The 15,491-nt window shown below is 42.7% G+C and overlaps 2 protein-coding genes across 5 annotated transcripts in view; one reads left to right on the top strand and one right to left on the bottom strand.

Annotated features, from left to right (window-relative positions):
- Positions 1-1,146: 1,146 nt before the first annotated feature.
- LOC308230358 (uncharacterized protein) lies at positions 1,147-3,611 on the bottom strand. The gene is made up of 2 exons (XM_080635016.1): positions 3,019-3,611; positions 1,147-1,377 (listed from the first exon to the last, which is right to left on the bottom strand). Exons 1-2 carry the CDS (start codon positions 3,553-3,555, stop codon positions 1,354-1,356), a joined length of 561 nt encoding a protein of 186 aa, XP_080491142.1. The 5' UTR covers positions 3,556-3,611; the 3' UTR covers positions 1,147-1,353.
- CRY1 (cryptochrome circadian regulator 1) overlaps positions 3,288-15,491 on the top strand; it is a 39,133-nt gene continuing 26,929 nt past the window's right edge. For 2 of the 4 annotated variants that reach the window (XM_080634647.1, XM_080634646.1), the window contains exon 1: positions 3,290-3,784. In XM_080634647.1, the coding sequence (XP_080490773.1) occupies positions 3,627-3,784 (158 nt within the window). In that variant the 5' untranslated portion in view covers positions 3,290-3,626. Of the gene's footprint in view, positions 3,785-15,491 lie in introns of all 4 variants that reach the window. The other 2 variants (XM_080634649.1, XM_080634648.1) reach the window with 2 other exon arrangements.

Here is a 15,491-nt window from a genome sequence, read left to right as displayed (position 1 = left end):
TCGATTAGGTAGCAGAAATGGTCCCTTTCTTGTCTTTGTCCAGAACTGCAGCTGAAATAATGGCACTGGTGAGGCCTTCTGCCCCATCCAGCACAACAGCTGCTGTATACACTACCCAGGAACCAAAACCCTGCCGCTCCTGATACCGAATGTGTCAACTTCTGCAATATGGCTTCTACTCTTCTTGGAAGCAGTACCCAGAAAAATCGTTTCAGGATCAGATTGGGATGAGAGGCAACACTGGTGTGACGACGGGAGGCTTGTCTTACATCAGTATCTCTTCTTTGATGTGGTCACTCCACTTAGTACAGAATAAAAGTAAAATTCATGTATGTAGTCATTGGATTTATACTGTTTTGCTGGAGGTGTTAAAGATGTTAAATGAGTTATACTAGTGAGAGTCATCTTCCCCCACCTCATTTTTTTCAGCTGTATCTACTTTATTTCTCTTCTAATCTCAGCATAACCAATCAGCAGAGACGTGAACGATTTCTAGCCTAGATTTTTCTAGGTGTATTAAGATTTTTTAAACTAACTCTGGGTCTGCACAGTCACGCCCTTCAGAGACTGAAAGTCAGTACTGTTATCTCTAGAAACACTTCTTTTGCCAGCTACCTTTCCAATAGTCTGTTAGATCTATGAAAATGATCTAATGAATAAGATAACTGCTAATGAAATAAACCATGCCCTATGATCCCAGTTCTGCGTCTCAGATGTAACTGTTGCTTCCAGAACAGTCAACAGTGTGTGTGAATATAAATGACATACATACAGTGATGTTAAAAACATGTACCTAAAAAGCACTTCTGGTTTATAATAGCCAATGTATTGCATACATGCTTCCTTATGTTTTTGTCATTTCACTGCTTTCATGTTAGCTTTTTTCTCTTCTAACTCCTCCCCACCCTCTTGATTTTTGCAATCATGATGTGGACTAAATTAGCAACAAAGTTGTTTTAAAAAGTGATCTACAAGGGAACACAGTGGTGAGGTTTACTTGTAGGAGTTCCTTGATTAACTGTGATTCTATTTTTCTACTAACTTGGAGAGACTCTTCCCTTGAGATCTGACATTTTAATTAATATATTCTTCACATTCCTTACAGTTCTAAATCAAGAACCATCTAGCATGGAAGGTATGGCTAGAGCTGAAAAATGCTTTGACATAATGACAAGCTAACTATATACTACACTTGTTATTTAGTCTGTAGCGACAAATGGCTTGTACACAGGTGGTTTCCCTGATTGCAATCTGATCATAGAACTTGTCAGGTCTTGTAAGGGAGGGTTGCTTCCATCTCAGTATTCCCAAGAAGGCAGATCGGTTGATGCTGGACTTTATTCAGGGCCATCTTCAGTGTTGCAGCCTCACCAGGAGCTAGTAGAGAACATAAGGAGCACGAAAAAGCAGTTTTTAAGTTTGAAATAGAAACTGTATTGTGAGGTGACTTTCCTTGAAAATGAGGAATCTGTCTTCTTCAGTGTGCTGAGAAATTATAGAATTAATAGGAATTTGATGGAAAGTGGTCACTAACTACCAAGATTTCATTGCTGTTTTATTTCCTTGAAAATGATTCACCAAATATTTGGCATTTCTTAAGACTAAAACCAAAACAAGCAAGGAAGAAGGTACTTTGTATTAATTGAGACAATTTTGCTTAACTTCACAATGACCCAAATACTCCAGGTTTGAGTTACAGCAAGGGTGTATGAAAGGATCCTGTATATTCTTCTTGGACCTGTGGAATATGATGTTCGATGTATGACAAAGTAGTAACTGAAAAGCTCATAGTAATTTATGTTATTGTTAAAGTCGGGGCTTAAGAACAGTTTGGCCTTCACACATTTTAGAAAGAAATTTTGTATGAAACCAAGTAGAAGGGGGATTCTGATCATGCATGACTTTTTGTAAGTCATTCAAAGTGAGGAAAGAAAAGTGTAAAGCAAAACACGTGATTTCTCTTTTTGTTCACTTTACTTTTACTTTACATGTATCCCAGCAGAAACAAATAACGCAGTAGAAAGAGTAACTACAGTTCTTAAAGTACTGTCCTACTCCGTAATTCTGGAAGTCTACCAGACTTCCAGACAAGACAAAGGTCAGACCTACTGATTTGTCCTCTGCCTTTTACTTGAGAGATGTTATTTCTAATGAGACCCCTCTCCCCGTTGCTACCCATCTGTAAACATTCTGGAGGTTGTAATTTGCACTGTAACCCGCAGGCAGAGGTTTACTTTCAGATCCGCATCCAGAGCTGCCCTGTTAGGACTCGAAATTCCTCTACTGCGTCCTGTCAGTGCGACACCTCCTTCAGCTAACATGGGAGAAGGCACAGAGAAACCTACTGTTTTGTGTTTGAGCTCTGCAATTGAGAGATGTTGAATATACACCATTTACTAGTAATGACTCTAGTAACAGTGCTAGAGGGACCATTTTAATTCATTCTGCTGCTCAGAACTCGCTTTAAAGCATCTTTGCCTCCCGCAGCACTGCATGTGCAAGCTACCCTCCCCTGCGTGGCAGCTCTTGCGCAGCTCTTGGCGGCACCTCAGGACTACAGCGGCAAACCCACAGCCCGTTTCGTAACCACCAGCGCGCATCTTAAACTAACACTGAAAGGGCGGGAGCGGCGAAGGCAGAGGGAGACAGCCCCACCTGACCCAGACAAGCCTCTGGGCTTACATAAGCGCCCCGAAAGCAGAGATGGAGACCGATGGGATCAGCCGGGCCGCTGTTTCACCGCCCCCCCCCCCCGCCGGGCGCTGAGGGGAGCCGTGCTACCACCGCCACCGCGCATGTGCAGCCCCCACGCACACCACGGGAGCGCGCAGGGCGCTATACATAACAGCTCGGCTGCCGCGCGCCGTCACGCTCCGCGCGTGCGCGCCCTGCCAGGACGCGGCGCCTCTGGGAGCCTCCTGGAAGCCCCGTGCTCATCCGGGTCCCTCCGACACGGGCCAGGGGAGGGGAGAGGAGGGGGCTACGTCTCCGCCCCCAGCGCACCTCCTCGCCGCGTACCCGCCGCCTTGCACCGCCCCGGCGGGAGGGATTCTTGCCGATATCGCGGTCTGCGCCAGCCGCCCTCCTCCCCGCCGCGGGAGCGGTTCCGCTCGGGCGCTTCACCTTCCCCGTGCCGGCGCCTCCTACCCCTTCCCTCTCCGAGGCCGGTAGTAAACACACTTCAGAAACGTGAGGGCCGGCGGTCACGTGGTGGTGAGCCTGGCCAATCGGCGGCTCGGGGCGGGGCGCGCGGCGGAGCCCCGGCGCAGAGTCACAGGGCGAGCGGCGAGGCGGCGGCTGCCGGCTGGTACGAGTGCGCGCCGCCGTACTTGCGGCCGCTTCCCGAGGGCAGGGGTGGAGGGGAGGGCTCGGAGCCACCACCGGATCGCGTTCTCTGTCTCCGCTCTCCCCGGCGCGGGGGCTCCGCGGGGGTGATGCGTCCCCGCTGGGCGGCCGCCCCTGCTGTCTCCGCTGGGTCCTAGAGCCGCCTGAGGTGAGGGCCCGCCGGCCACCCGCCGTTGCTCGCCGGGGCGCCGAGCGGCGGCGCCGCGCCATGAGCGGCCCCGCGGGCGGCGGCGGTGGTGGTGGTTCCCGCTGAGCGCCCGCGGCCCCGGCCCGGCGGCGGCATGGGGGTGAACGCCGTGCACTGGTTCCGCAAGGGGCTGCGGCTCCACGACAACCCGGCGCTGCGGGAGTGCATCCAGGGCGCCAATACGGTCCGCTGTGTCTACATCCTGGACCCCTGGTTCGCCGGCTCCTCCAACGTGGGCATCAACAGGTGGCGGTGAGTGTGGGGCGACGGGAACGGGGGGATTCGATCCCCGCGTTACGTGTGCGGTCACGCCGCCTCCTCACCATCCCCCCTGCCGACTCGCTGGGCCGCCGCCAGCGCCGGCTTCCCTCGCCCGCTTGCCAGCGCTCCCCGCCGCTCCGGGGCCGTGCTGCACGCCCAGTCCCTGCGCCGGCCCCGGAGAGAAAGGGGAAGAAGCTGGGAAGCCGTGGTTTCCTGTGGAGGGGGGATTGTTCCCGCTCCCCCGGGTGGCGGGTCGGTGCCCGAGCGCACCCCCGGAGCCCGCCCGCGCTGGAGCTGAGAGCGGGGCTGCTGCGGGTTGCGAGCTCCGGGGTAGCAGCCCGAGGGGTGGCTTCCTTCCTTCATCTTGGGACCTCAGGGCAGGCAGAAACCTCCTGTTATTCCAGAGTGATTCCATTTCTGGAAAAGCCGGGAAGCTGCTAGATTAGTTGGGCAGGAATTTCTCAGCGTAGCTTTCCTGCAGGGAAGAGTATGTAGTGTCCCTTTCTGAAGCATGCACATCTATTCCTTACACCTTCGAGCCCGATGTGGTCTTACCTAGTACAAGAGTGAGCTTTACTGTGGAGTTGTGACTTGACACTTCCATGATAAATTTGTGCTAGGGGTTAATGGGACTTACGTGTGTGCTTGTCTTGTGAGATAAGACATCACTAGGAATCTGAAAGTTCTACCCTTTTAAAAGGGTAATCCAGTATAGTTCTTGTATCATCTCTCCATCCAGTGTCAGAAACTTGAAATGCTCATGATCTTAGTCTGCCCAGACTGTGATGCTGAGGAGTTGCCTGATTATGGATCAAGCACAATGAAAGTTGGCTTAACACCGTGTCATAGAAGAATGACAAAGTTGAGATACTTTGGGTTTCAGTTCAGTTTGCTTCTTTTTAAGGATTATTTCTTTCAAATTCAATAGTTTCTATCCCAGGTCATTAAATACTTTACCAGCCAGGTAACTTGCCTTTGGAGGTTAGTTAGTTTTCCTTATGCTTCAGTTTCTGGTTTTCAGAAGATAGAAATACCTTAAAAATGCTTTCAGTGAATTTTAACTTTATGGCCATTCCATTTTTCCCTGACAAAAATAATGTTCAAACCACTTAAAAATAGTAACTGCTAGACACCTTATTTGAGGTCTATAATGTTACGTTTATAGAAGCTTTTCTTTCATTTATTTTGAAGGGGCCTAAGTTTTTTTTTGAATAACAAATTCTGATTTTATAAAGAAAACTCAGAGATTTCAGTTTTATGGGTGAAGCATGAACAACTACTTAAGTCTTAAAAGAATGTGGGCAATTGGCACAAGTCTAAGTGTTAAGGAAATCACATATCTTAAGAATACTTCATAGGCTTCTAGTGTGTTTTGCAATTGAAATGCTAAGCCATTTTTGGTTATATTCTCTGAGCTGGTGAATGATAGATAAATGTAGCAAAGGGAGGTTCATGTCTTCAGTGCTACTGCTCTTATTCTTCAATGACTATATAATAGGATCGTTAGCAAATACAGTCATTGAGTACATTTGTGTGTGATATATAGAATCATAGAGTGGTTCGAAGGGACCTTAAAGATCATTGAGATTCCCACCCCCCGCCCCCCCACGGGAGGGGACACCTTGCACAAGACCAGGTTGCTCAAAACCCATCCAGCCTGGCCTTGAACACTGCCAGGGATGGGGCAGCCACAGCTTCTCTGAGCAACCTGTGCCTGTGTCTCACCACCCTCACAAGGAAAATTTTCTTCGTAATATCTAAATCTCCCTTCTTCCAGTTTAAAGCCATTCCCCATTGTCCTATCACTATTTTCTCATATAAGAAGTCCCCCTCCAGGTTTCTTGTAGGCCCTTTCAAAACCACTTCAATCTCCTGGGACTCAAACCTCAGGGTACATGCTGCCCATGGGTTTGAGTAGGAAATCTTTCTGCCTGCATGGCTTGGTTTTGTGAGATCTTCAGTCTTTTTTCAAGATTGAAAGTATGATGACTTTATAGAATAACTGGCTGCTAAAGCTGTGTGTTTATTAGAGTGATCTCAATACTTTTTTATTTACATGAACAGTTACTACTTTGGAATGAATCCATTTTAGGTTCCAGTGGTTTTAATGAGCTACTTTGAACCAGTGGGAACATACATTCACAGTATGCATACACAAGACTTATAGCGCAGTGTTTTGGTTTGTCAGTCTCAGTTGGCACTTGTAATTAATGATCGAGCATTTTGTCTCCTTGGTCACTTGATGACCATAAGCAAGATCCTTGCTTACATTCTTGTGGAGTGGGGTGTTGAATTAGTCAGAAACATTTTATTTGAGATTAGGAGCAGAAGCCTTTCAGGAGTTGGAACATGAGTCAAATGTAATCTGGTGTGAGTTTACAGTGGTCCTTTCTTAGTTTAAGTTGATTGACAGCAAGAGTTTATGTTTTGGTGAGTTTATGGTCCCAGAGCCCTGGGCAAAACTCTTGTCTGTCAGAGTTCAAAGTATGACTAACACAAAGGATACGAGGAAAAATGGTTCAAGGATACGAGAGATCAGGAGGCTTGCTTTCTTGTTAGAAGTAATACTGTCCGTCTGCAGAGTTGCCAGATAGAGTTCATTTTAAAAAATGTATGTTAAATCTGGCATTAGCAGCCTTTAATACATAGGTGCTTTCCGATTAACTTTGCTCTTTAAGCAGTCATGTAACAGTCATGAACTAAGATTTTTGTGTAATTGTGCTATTGAGCAAGTCTAATTACTAAGCAGTCACATGGTCTTACTGACCTCCTTTCTCCTGGCATTCAGCCTACCTGTTCTGAATTCATGAATACTACATAACAAATGCCAGGGCCTTCCTCAGCTCACTTCATCTTTTCTGGTTCTTTTCTGTTTCTTCCTCTTGCTCCTTCTTTCAAGCTCTCAGATCAAGAAGTGTTTCCATTGACACATGCTTTTTCTATATAATGAGTTTTCCAGGGTCATTGACAGATCAAGGCTTGTGAGAGGGAGGTTATTCAGTGCAGTAAAAGGTGATGAAGAAATGGTGGAGGGAGACGATAAGTGGAAAACTGCTTTAATGCATCTCTTGTCAATTGCCCTCAAACTTTTGGCACCAGAAAATTAGCATGCATTTAATTATGTCAACAGAGTAGACAAAGAATGTAACTTACATACTCCAGTAAGTAGCCATTACCTACTTTGGAAAAAATGTGTTTGTATGTGCTCACAGACTTTTCCATATTAAGGAGAATGCAATCTCATGTTTAGCAATATCACTTTGGGAAGGTTTCATTTAGTCCTGGCTTTAGTACGGGGTGGCAATTGATCTCAATACCTAAAAAGAGAAATGCAAACATTGTTAGCTGCTGCATAAGAATTTACTTTAGGTAATAATTTACTTGTTTAGTTTGTCTTTTTGAGTGTGCATGTATGTGTTTGATATGCTAGTTAAGACTGTCATGCAGCAATTGGCTTTAAAAGGATGGATAGTCTAATCTTGACAATCCTTGTATTACTTTTTTAATCATTCCTGAAAAGAACGACTTTCACTTTCAAAATGAGAATAATAAAATTTGTGTACCTGTTAGACTTTGTGGGAATATTGATGTGTTCAGCATCCTGCAAAGTGAGCTGCTGTTATGGCAAATGGTTGTGTTGATTTAGGAGAAAGAAAAGATGGTGTTTTTTGTTTTTTTTTTTTTTACACTTAGACCTCAAGGTGTAATAAAAATTAATAACCTGAGGGGAAAAAACGTTTCATTTCCAGGACAATTGGTATAATTCATGGAAATGAGAACTTGTTTAAAAAAATTAATACTTAGACATCTTTCTGTAGCATCTGTAAAATCTTGCTATTCTGTACACTGGGTTTTGAAAATACAGCTTCAGGATATGTAAGTAATGATTTGTCCTTTAAGGAGCTGTTTGTTGGATGTGGAATTAGTGAAGAAAGGTTGTCAAGAGAATTATTTTATGAGTGATTGCAGTTTTAAATTATATTTGTAGTTCAGGCAGGCAAAATTTGTGTTATACTTTGTGTAATTCTTCTATGTAAAGAGGAATGTACAAAATAATTGACTTCCCAGCTAAAAACATCCCCTTAAGTTTGTTTTCATGGTGTAGCACATAAGCTGAAAATCTCTTTGATTTATGAAGTATTTAACATCAAACCAATTATCTAAAATATGAATAGAGGTAAATAGAGGTAATACTCTTGGCTTTTCGTATACAAAGACAATACATCAGGTTTGGGAGAAACATTAGTTTTGTAGGTATTCTGTAGATTCTTTGGGGTTTCTTTTACAGGGTGGGTGGTGCGTGCTGAGCTCTGCTGCTATAGCCAGGGTGTAGCAGGTCCACAAGGAAACATGAGTATTCCTGTGCTGTGTCCTAGGCACACCTGTGTGGTGCGTTGACCCTGGCTGGATGCCAGGTGCCAGCCAAAGCCATTCTAGCACTCCCTCATCTGGATGGGGAGAGAAAATAGAATGAAAGCCTTGTGGGTTGAGGTAAGGACCGGGAGGACAGAGATCACTGAGCCAGCACAGGCAAAACAGACGTGACTTGAAAAAAAATAAATTAATTTATTACCACTCAAATCAGAGTAGGATAATGAGAAATAAAACCCATCTTAAAACACCTTCTCCCCACCCCTCCCTTCTTCCCAGCCTCAGCTTCACTCCTGATTTTCTCTGCCTCCTTCTCCCCAGCAGGGCAGGGGAATGGGGATTGCAGTCAATTCATACATGTTCTCTGCTGTTCCTTCCTCTCATCAGGAGGACTCCTCACACTCTTCCTCTGCTCCAGCATGAAGTCCCTCCCATCTACAGTCCTCCATGAACTTCTAACATGAGTCCTTGCCATGGGCTGCAGTTCTTCATGAACTGTTCCAGAGTGGGTCCCTCCCATGGGTTGCATCCTTCAGGAACAGACTGCTCCAGGATGGGTCTCCCATGGGGTCACAAGGCCTGCAGCAAACCTGCTCAGATGCAGACTTCTCTCTCTACAGGTCCACACAAATCCAATACAACCCCATCATAACTTTTAATGAGTGGCTTCAACTCTAGCGCAGTGTGCAACCTGGAGCACTTTTGTCCAGCCAGCCCAGCAAATTGAGGGTGATTAATCTGTAAATTTTCAAATCTGTTATTGGAGAGCGGTAACTTGTTTTCAAAAGCCATGCGTTCAGATGGGAGTTTTGTGGTATCAGTGGCTGGATTGCAGAAACCTTCCTGTGCCACGTACCTGGGCTGCCCACCTGTCCTTTTGCACAGAAAGACCCGTTTACACCAAAAGTGCTCACACAGATTAGCAATTCCCTCTCTAATTCAGCATGGTACATGATGTAGTCCTATGATTTACAAAGTACGTCACTGAACCACACTGACGTATGTCTTCATGGTTTTAATCCTGTGGTGTTGATGACAGGGCTGGTTCCACCCTTCTGTGATAACACACAGCCCTGTGGTAAAACAGGTGAGCTCATCAACCTGTCCAAAAGAGATTAGTTCCCATTGTGTTGGGATCAGCTGTGTGGTAGACTGTGCCAGCAAAAAGGTTGCAGTAGTAATAGCAAAGAAGTGAGAGTGGGGAAGGCACGTACTATTTTGTTCTGTCGCAGTATAAAGTTGAGTCAAATTAAAATGGTCATATAGCTGTGGCCTGTGTTGCTTGCATGTGTAGTAACTACTGGGTGTTTTTTGGAAGGTGATTATTGGTTTATTCCATGGTTTACATTTATTGACACCTTTCAAAGTTATACTGCTGAAAGTAAGTATTGGCCTTTTTACTATGTTAGCAGGAAGGCCTGATTTATTTTTTGTCAGGCTGTCAGAATGTCAGAAATAACCCTGCCAGTTGAGAAATTGTGCTATGCTTGTTTGCTTATTTTGATGAATGATCTTGTATCACCAGATTCTGTAATGTAGCTATTATGAAACTGGACAAGAAGTCTGCACTCCTGGTCTGGGGAGAGCAGGCGGTACTACAAATCCAGCTTTATACAGTGTTCAACACGTTTTTTTTTCCAAGTAGCAGTTTTTATAGGCCAGAAAAATTCCAGTGATCATTTATACAATTTGCTTTTTGACTGCAAGATTGATTTTGAAGGAATCTTAATTCCTCAGAGTAAGATTTTCTTTTAGGTTTTTGGAGACCTGTTTTTACATTACTGGCTTCCAGGTTTGAGGATATCAAGAGAAGATCCAGGTACAGTGTTCTTGATACGCAAGCATAGTGTGTGTACTTTCTGTATCAAAGGACAAATACAGACTTGAAACAACTCTGCAGGATTATTTCAGTCTTCCTTCTCTTGGGCCCAGAAATCTAGGGTTTTTTTTACCTAAGCATCAATAAATACATGCTTTATTTGAGCTGGGGAAGGTAATCTGTCTGCAACTTGTTGTGTTATCTCCTCTGGTCATAAAAAGACAGGGTGATAACTTCCAAGAAATGGTGAACATTAAACCAACTTTTTTTTTAGGCAGTCAAGAATACAGGTTTTTCCACACCGATCAGTATGTGGCAGTGTGAATGATTTCTGCATCGTTCTTCAAAGCAAATTATATGGTACCGTAGAATGGTTAGGATTGGAAGAGACCTTAAAGATGATCCAGTTCCAACCCCTTCCACTAGACCAGGTTGCTCACAGCCCTGTCCAACCTGGCCTTGAGCACTGCCAGGGATGGGGCAGCTGCAGCTTCTCTGGGCAACCTGTGCCAGTGCCTCACCACCCTCACAGGGAAGGACTTCTTCCTAAGATCTAATCTAAGTCTCCCCGTTCCCCCTTGTCCTGTCACTGCGTGCCCATGTAAAAAGGACCTCTCCAGATTTCTTGTAGGCCCCTGTCAGGTACTGGAGGGCTGCTCTAAGGTCTCTCCTGAGCCTGCTCTTCTCCAGGCTGAACAAGATGAACTCTCTCATCCCATCTTCATAGGAGAGGTGCTCTGGTGCTCCAGCCCTCTGATCATCATCTTTTGTCCATTTTCATGCAATAAGGTATTTTATGAAAATTTCTTCAGTCCTACCACTGGGAGCTAATTTAAAAACAAATTTCATTATACAAATATTGCAGAAAAGTCTGCTTATCATTGTACCACCTGAACTTTATGGTTTCTGGCAGTTTATCTAGAGCACGGAAGCCTTTCTTTTCAAGGAAGGTGATTCTTTTCCATAGTCTCTCAAAGCCTGGCAAGTTTTCAGGTTAATTGTATAACCCGTGGTAGGAGAAAGGTCAGGCTGCCAGCAGAGTCAGCCATTTTTTCGGTGTGGAAGTTATACTGAAGTGTGTGATGTATTAATTGGTATATTGCAAGAAACTCTTTTTGCTATAGGGAATTCTGTGACCTTTCCTTAGTGACCTAAAAAGGCAGAAGTCAGCTTGAGGATGAATCGGTTGTGTAAGTACTGTGGGAGTACACAGCTTTCTGTTTTATAGGATTAGCAATTTGCATATCACATCTTAAGAGGTTTAATAACTGTGCCTTGAGTAACCTCTAGGAAAGGGCTGGATTTCATTACTGGGGCAGGAACTTCATGGTGTTTTTGTGCAATACATTTTCCTTCAATCTTTCAGAACCATAAATGTGGAGCACAGTTAGTTTGTATGCTTCTGTATACTTCTGGCTTTCAAGTTCTTTGCAATCTAGGTCAACAGGTGAACTGTAATTGCAGTGTTCTTCTAACCCCAAAACCTCCATGCATTTTTCAGGTCACCATTAAGCATTTGCTTTCACTGCTTTGGAGTTCTGTGTGCGTAAATGTTTCTTTATGCAGGAATGATGCTTTAGTGGTGGTGAAGGATAGATTGGAAGGAACTGGGGAAAACACGTCTATATTGTGAAGTTCTGTTTCAGGTGTGTAGATGGAGGTGGCTGTGTCAAGAAGTCTACATGTATATCTATCCTTTTGGACCAGTTACAAATATGAGAGCATACCAATTACCAATGGAGAGTGAGTAAAAAAATAACACGAGCTTTGTTAACATTAGTTTGGACAGTACCTGAGCTGCAGTGAATAGGGCTTCCTAAAATACACATTTATTTTTTTTTTTTCCTTGAGTTCTGTACTTTGTGATTTTTTTTGTTTGTTTGCTTTTGGTTTGGGTTTTTTGCTGGTTTTTTTTGTTGTTGTTTTTCAATTGCAGTAGTATTTGAGAGGTCTGAAAGTCTCTATTGGTAAACCTGGGTAGGAAATAAGGATTCGATAATTCTTGCTCATAACCTCTTTGAAAAGTGCTAACACAAGAAGCTTCTTGAAATACGAGGGAACCTTTCCTGATTATCAGAGATAGAATGGATTTCTTGCAGCTGAATGTTGGTCAAGATGTGTCCTGCAAGTCTGATATCTGGGTTAACAGGCATGTGATGACATGTGCACCTGAGCTTTTGTGTAATTCATTGCTTCCTCCTGCAACTCAACTAGATAAACTTTCTGCGCCTGATTTTGAAACTTACTTTATCTCAGTGCTTCTTCATTTGTAGGAAAACATTTCCTTTCCTGTTTAGTCATATGTGTTCCTTTTTTAACATCTGTTAGTATGTCTATGACTCTTGCACTGCCGTAGAAAGGAAGGGGTGCAAATTTCTTGCACAGTAAGTTTGATCCGTTTTAGAACACAAACTCTTATCCTTTCAAAATGAAAACTAGAAACACTGGGAAAAATCTGTTCGAGCTCAAATTGAGTAAGTTGTGAAGTGTGGATATATGTTGTTACTCATTCTTCAGTGAGAGATGAAATATCTGCAGTATAAGTTACTTAGGAACAATTCCTGTAAGGAAAACTTGGAATCCATGACCTAGGAAATGCTTTATTTTTTATAGAAAGGAACACATGTAGTTTACTGCTTGCAGATTTTCTTTTTCCCCCTTTTCTTAATGCCAATGTCAATTCTACTTATGTTGTAGGTGAAGGGCAAACTGTGCTGCAGTTGAGAGGGGGGCAAAATAATGCTCAAAAGAGCAGAAATAGGATGGCAGCTTTCATCAGAAACATGACTAAATAGGTAACTCCTTCATGTAGGTTGCTTGTTACTTGATGCCCTGTGCATAACTCGTAAAGCATGATCGCGATCTGCATGGTTGCAATTTTGCTATGCACTAAATATACAGAACATGATGGCAAGCTTCATCTCAGTTTTGCAATCTGTTCAGTTCTAAAGTACTGGAGAAGTGTATGGACAATTGTGAGGCTCCATTTTACAGATCAGTGGGTATTAAAAGTAGTTAATTATTTGATTCCCAATACATGGGATTAATTGAATGGAGTGAATTTTTTCTTTCCTATGTTCTCTTGTGAGTTTCCTCAGAATTGAAAATTTTCTGTCTGAATACTGTGGCATCAAGTGATTATATTTTTCCTTAATTTTTTTTTTTCCTCTTCTTCATATTTCACATTCCTGAGAATAAGCAAACTCATTTTTTCTAGGGGCTTAAAGTAGAAAAAGAGAACAATACAGCTTTTAGAAGAGATTACTTACTGTTGTTTTCCTTACTCCCCTCTTATGGGAAAGGCATGACTCTACATCTGTAAAACTAGTATTTGCATTTAAAATAAAATAGTCTACAGAGCAGGTTTTGCCATCAAGGTTTCAGAAGGGTCTTTGACTGGGGAGGAGGTTGCATTTTGGTTTTGTTCTTTGTTTTTGTAAGTCTTGCTGTTACTGAACTCAAGAAGTTGAAACTATCCAAGTCTTAATGATGGTGAGTGAACAAAGGATATCATTTGAATTGGTTTATTTGGATTGCTTAGGGATGATTGCTGTGACTTTGGTTATTTTTCACATGAAAGGCTTAGTAATATCAAATTTACTGTGCTTTACCTGTGTTTCTTTTTAGATAGCGTAGCTGCTGTTTACTGCTATCGTGACAAATATCCCAAATCCTGTGAACGCTTCTTTAAATGACTTGTTATGAGTGACTTTTTCACTTTTTCTCCAGCATGCTGTTTAACTGGTATGACCTGGAAACATCTTCTAATGTGTAGTTTCATCATTTTAGGCAGAGGAGAATGTTGTAAATTGCTGTGATATTGATTGTTCAGCTTCAGTTGAGATGTATTTTCCTCTTTCATTACAAGGCTTTCATAATTTCAGAAGATACTTACAGAGAACATATAAAGATCATACAGTGATGGTGGTTTTCACTGAGCAGGGTTTTTTCATTTTACTGAAATTTCCTTTCTGTAAGCTAGTTGCCACTAAGCTTACTGGTGAGAAGTACTTTGAACGATAGTGTTTTTCTTCTAAACCATGAAGAATATCATGGGTTTGTGGGAGATAACGTGGATCTTCCTATTTTTACGTTTTAGATTTTGGCTTTCTGCATTCTTTCAAACATAGGTCCACCAACCTCTCTTTTTCAGTGCCAACTCTGAAACACTGTGTTTGCCGAAGAAAAGTTCTTCAGTGCTGCATTACTGAAAGTTTTACTCCAGTTCTTTACTACTTCCATATGACAGAGCACAATGTAACTTACGTTTCTGGCACTGGAGGTCATGCTTTCAAACTGAAAAGTGTTACTTTTGTGATCAGATGTTGCTTTTGCAGCAGCAGCCTTCTTGATTTTTTTTTTTACAATTCCGATTTTTTCTTCTACTAGTCCATCTTTCTTCCAGAATCTGCCCTCTGTGTTTGCTGCTCTGTGGCTTGTCAAGTGCAATAGTAAAGTAAAAATGAATTTTAGTTTTGTTGGGGTTTTCTTATTATTTTTTTTCCTGTTCCATTTGAAAAGTATGAGATTTGCAGGAGCGATTGTCTCATTATATGTGGTTTGTGCCCAAGAGAAAGCATGGGGGAAACTTCGGAACTTTTTCTAATTGCACTATCATATTGTCATTGATTCCAGTGTTTTTCCTGCTGATCTTAAAAGTTTTAGGTAAACTAAGCTTTGGAGAGCTCTGCTGTTTGTGTTTTGTTTTTCTGCTCTCATAGTATGAATTATATCTGTGAGAATCTTTTCTTTTAACTGAAGTTTTAAGATATACTGTACAGTAATGTATAGCTTGCCTTTTGTTGGAATGAGTTGTCTTCTGCTTGGAAGTGTTAGTCTCTTGTGCTTGCCTGTCAGATTTCACCTTGAATGCAAGCTTTTGAACTTGGGGTTTGCATAAATGGATTAAAAAATACTTACGCACAAGTCAGCGTGATTGGTGTTTGAAGCCTTGTAGGATTATTTCTACAGAGATAATCTTTTTCTTCATGAAGTTAGGATGTAGTTCAACGAAAAGTCACACTAGTGATCTTTGTTATACTGTTAATGGTCATTAACAGCAGCAGTAAACAGGAAACTAAGTAATTGTCAATGTTACTTCCTGGGTTAGTGTAGTACCTTTGTATGTCCCCACTCCACAGTTCATGCAGTGTTAAACAGGGTTTAAAAACATGCTTATTTTACCTGTCATTCATGAGGGTTTTATGCAGATGTAATGTTTATTTGATATCTGTAGTAAAGGATTATGTCCATTAGCTTGTGCTTGGATGGTAGTACTGGAGCCTGCTTGTGCTGACACTGCTGACACTGGCAAGGAACACATTGTTCATGAGCTGCTGTTCATTTTGACACCTTCCATTTCTGTTTTTTTTTTTTTTTTTTTTTTTCCACCAGCTTCTTCAGGTTTGAACATTGCCTTGGTACTTTTTGAACTCTGATCACATATTGGGTTTCACTTAACCTTTAGCAGCCAATGCTTCTAAATAAGACACAGGAGTAGAACCGACT

Source organism: Psittacula echo, assembly GCF_963264785.1.
Source record: "Psittacula echo genome assembly, chromosome: 1".
Classification (NCBI taxonomy): domain Eukaryota; kingdom Metazoa; phylum Chordata; class Aves; order Psittaciformes; family Psittacidae; genus Psittacula; species Psittacula echo.
This window is presented reverse-complemented; position numbering and strand designations above follow the sequence as displayed.

Coding starts and splice junctions, on each gene's coding strand:
- LOC308230358 (XM_080635016.1), bottom strand. CDS start 3,555: ATGGCGCGGCGCCGCCGCTCGGCGCCCCGGCGAGCAACGGCGGGTGGC. Junction 1,378..3,018: donor GGGGCGGTGCAAGGCGGCGG/GTACGCGGCGAG, acceptor GTTCTCTACTAG/CTCCTGGTGAGGCTGCAACA.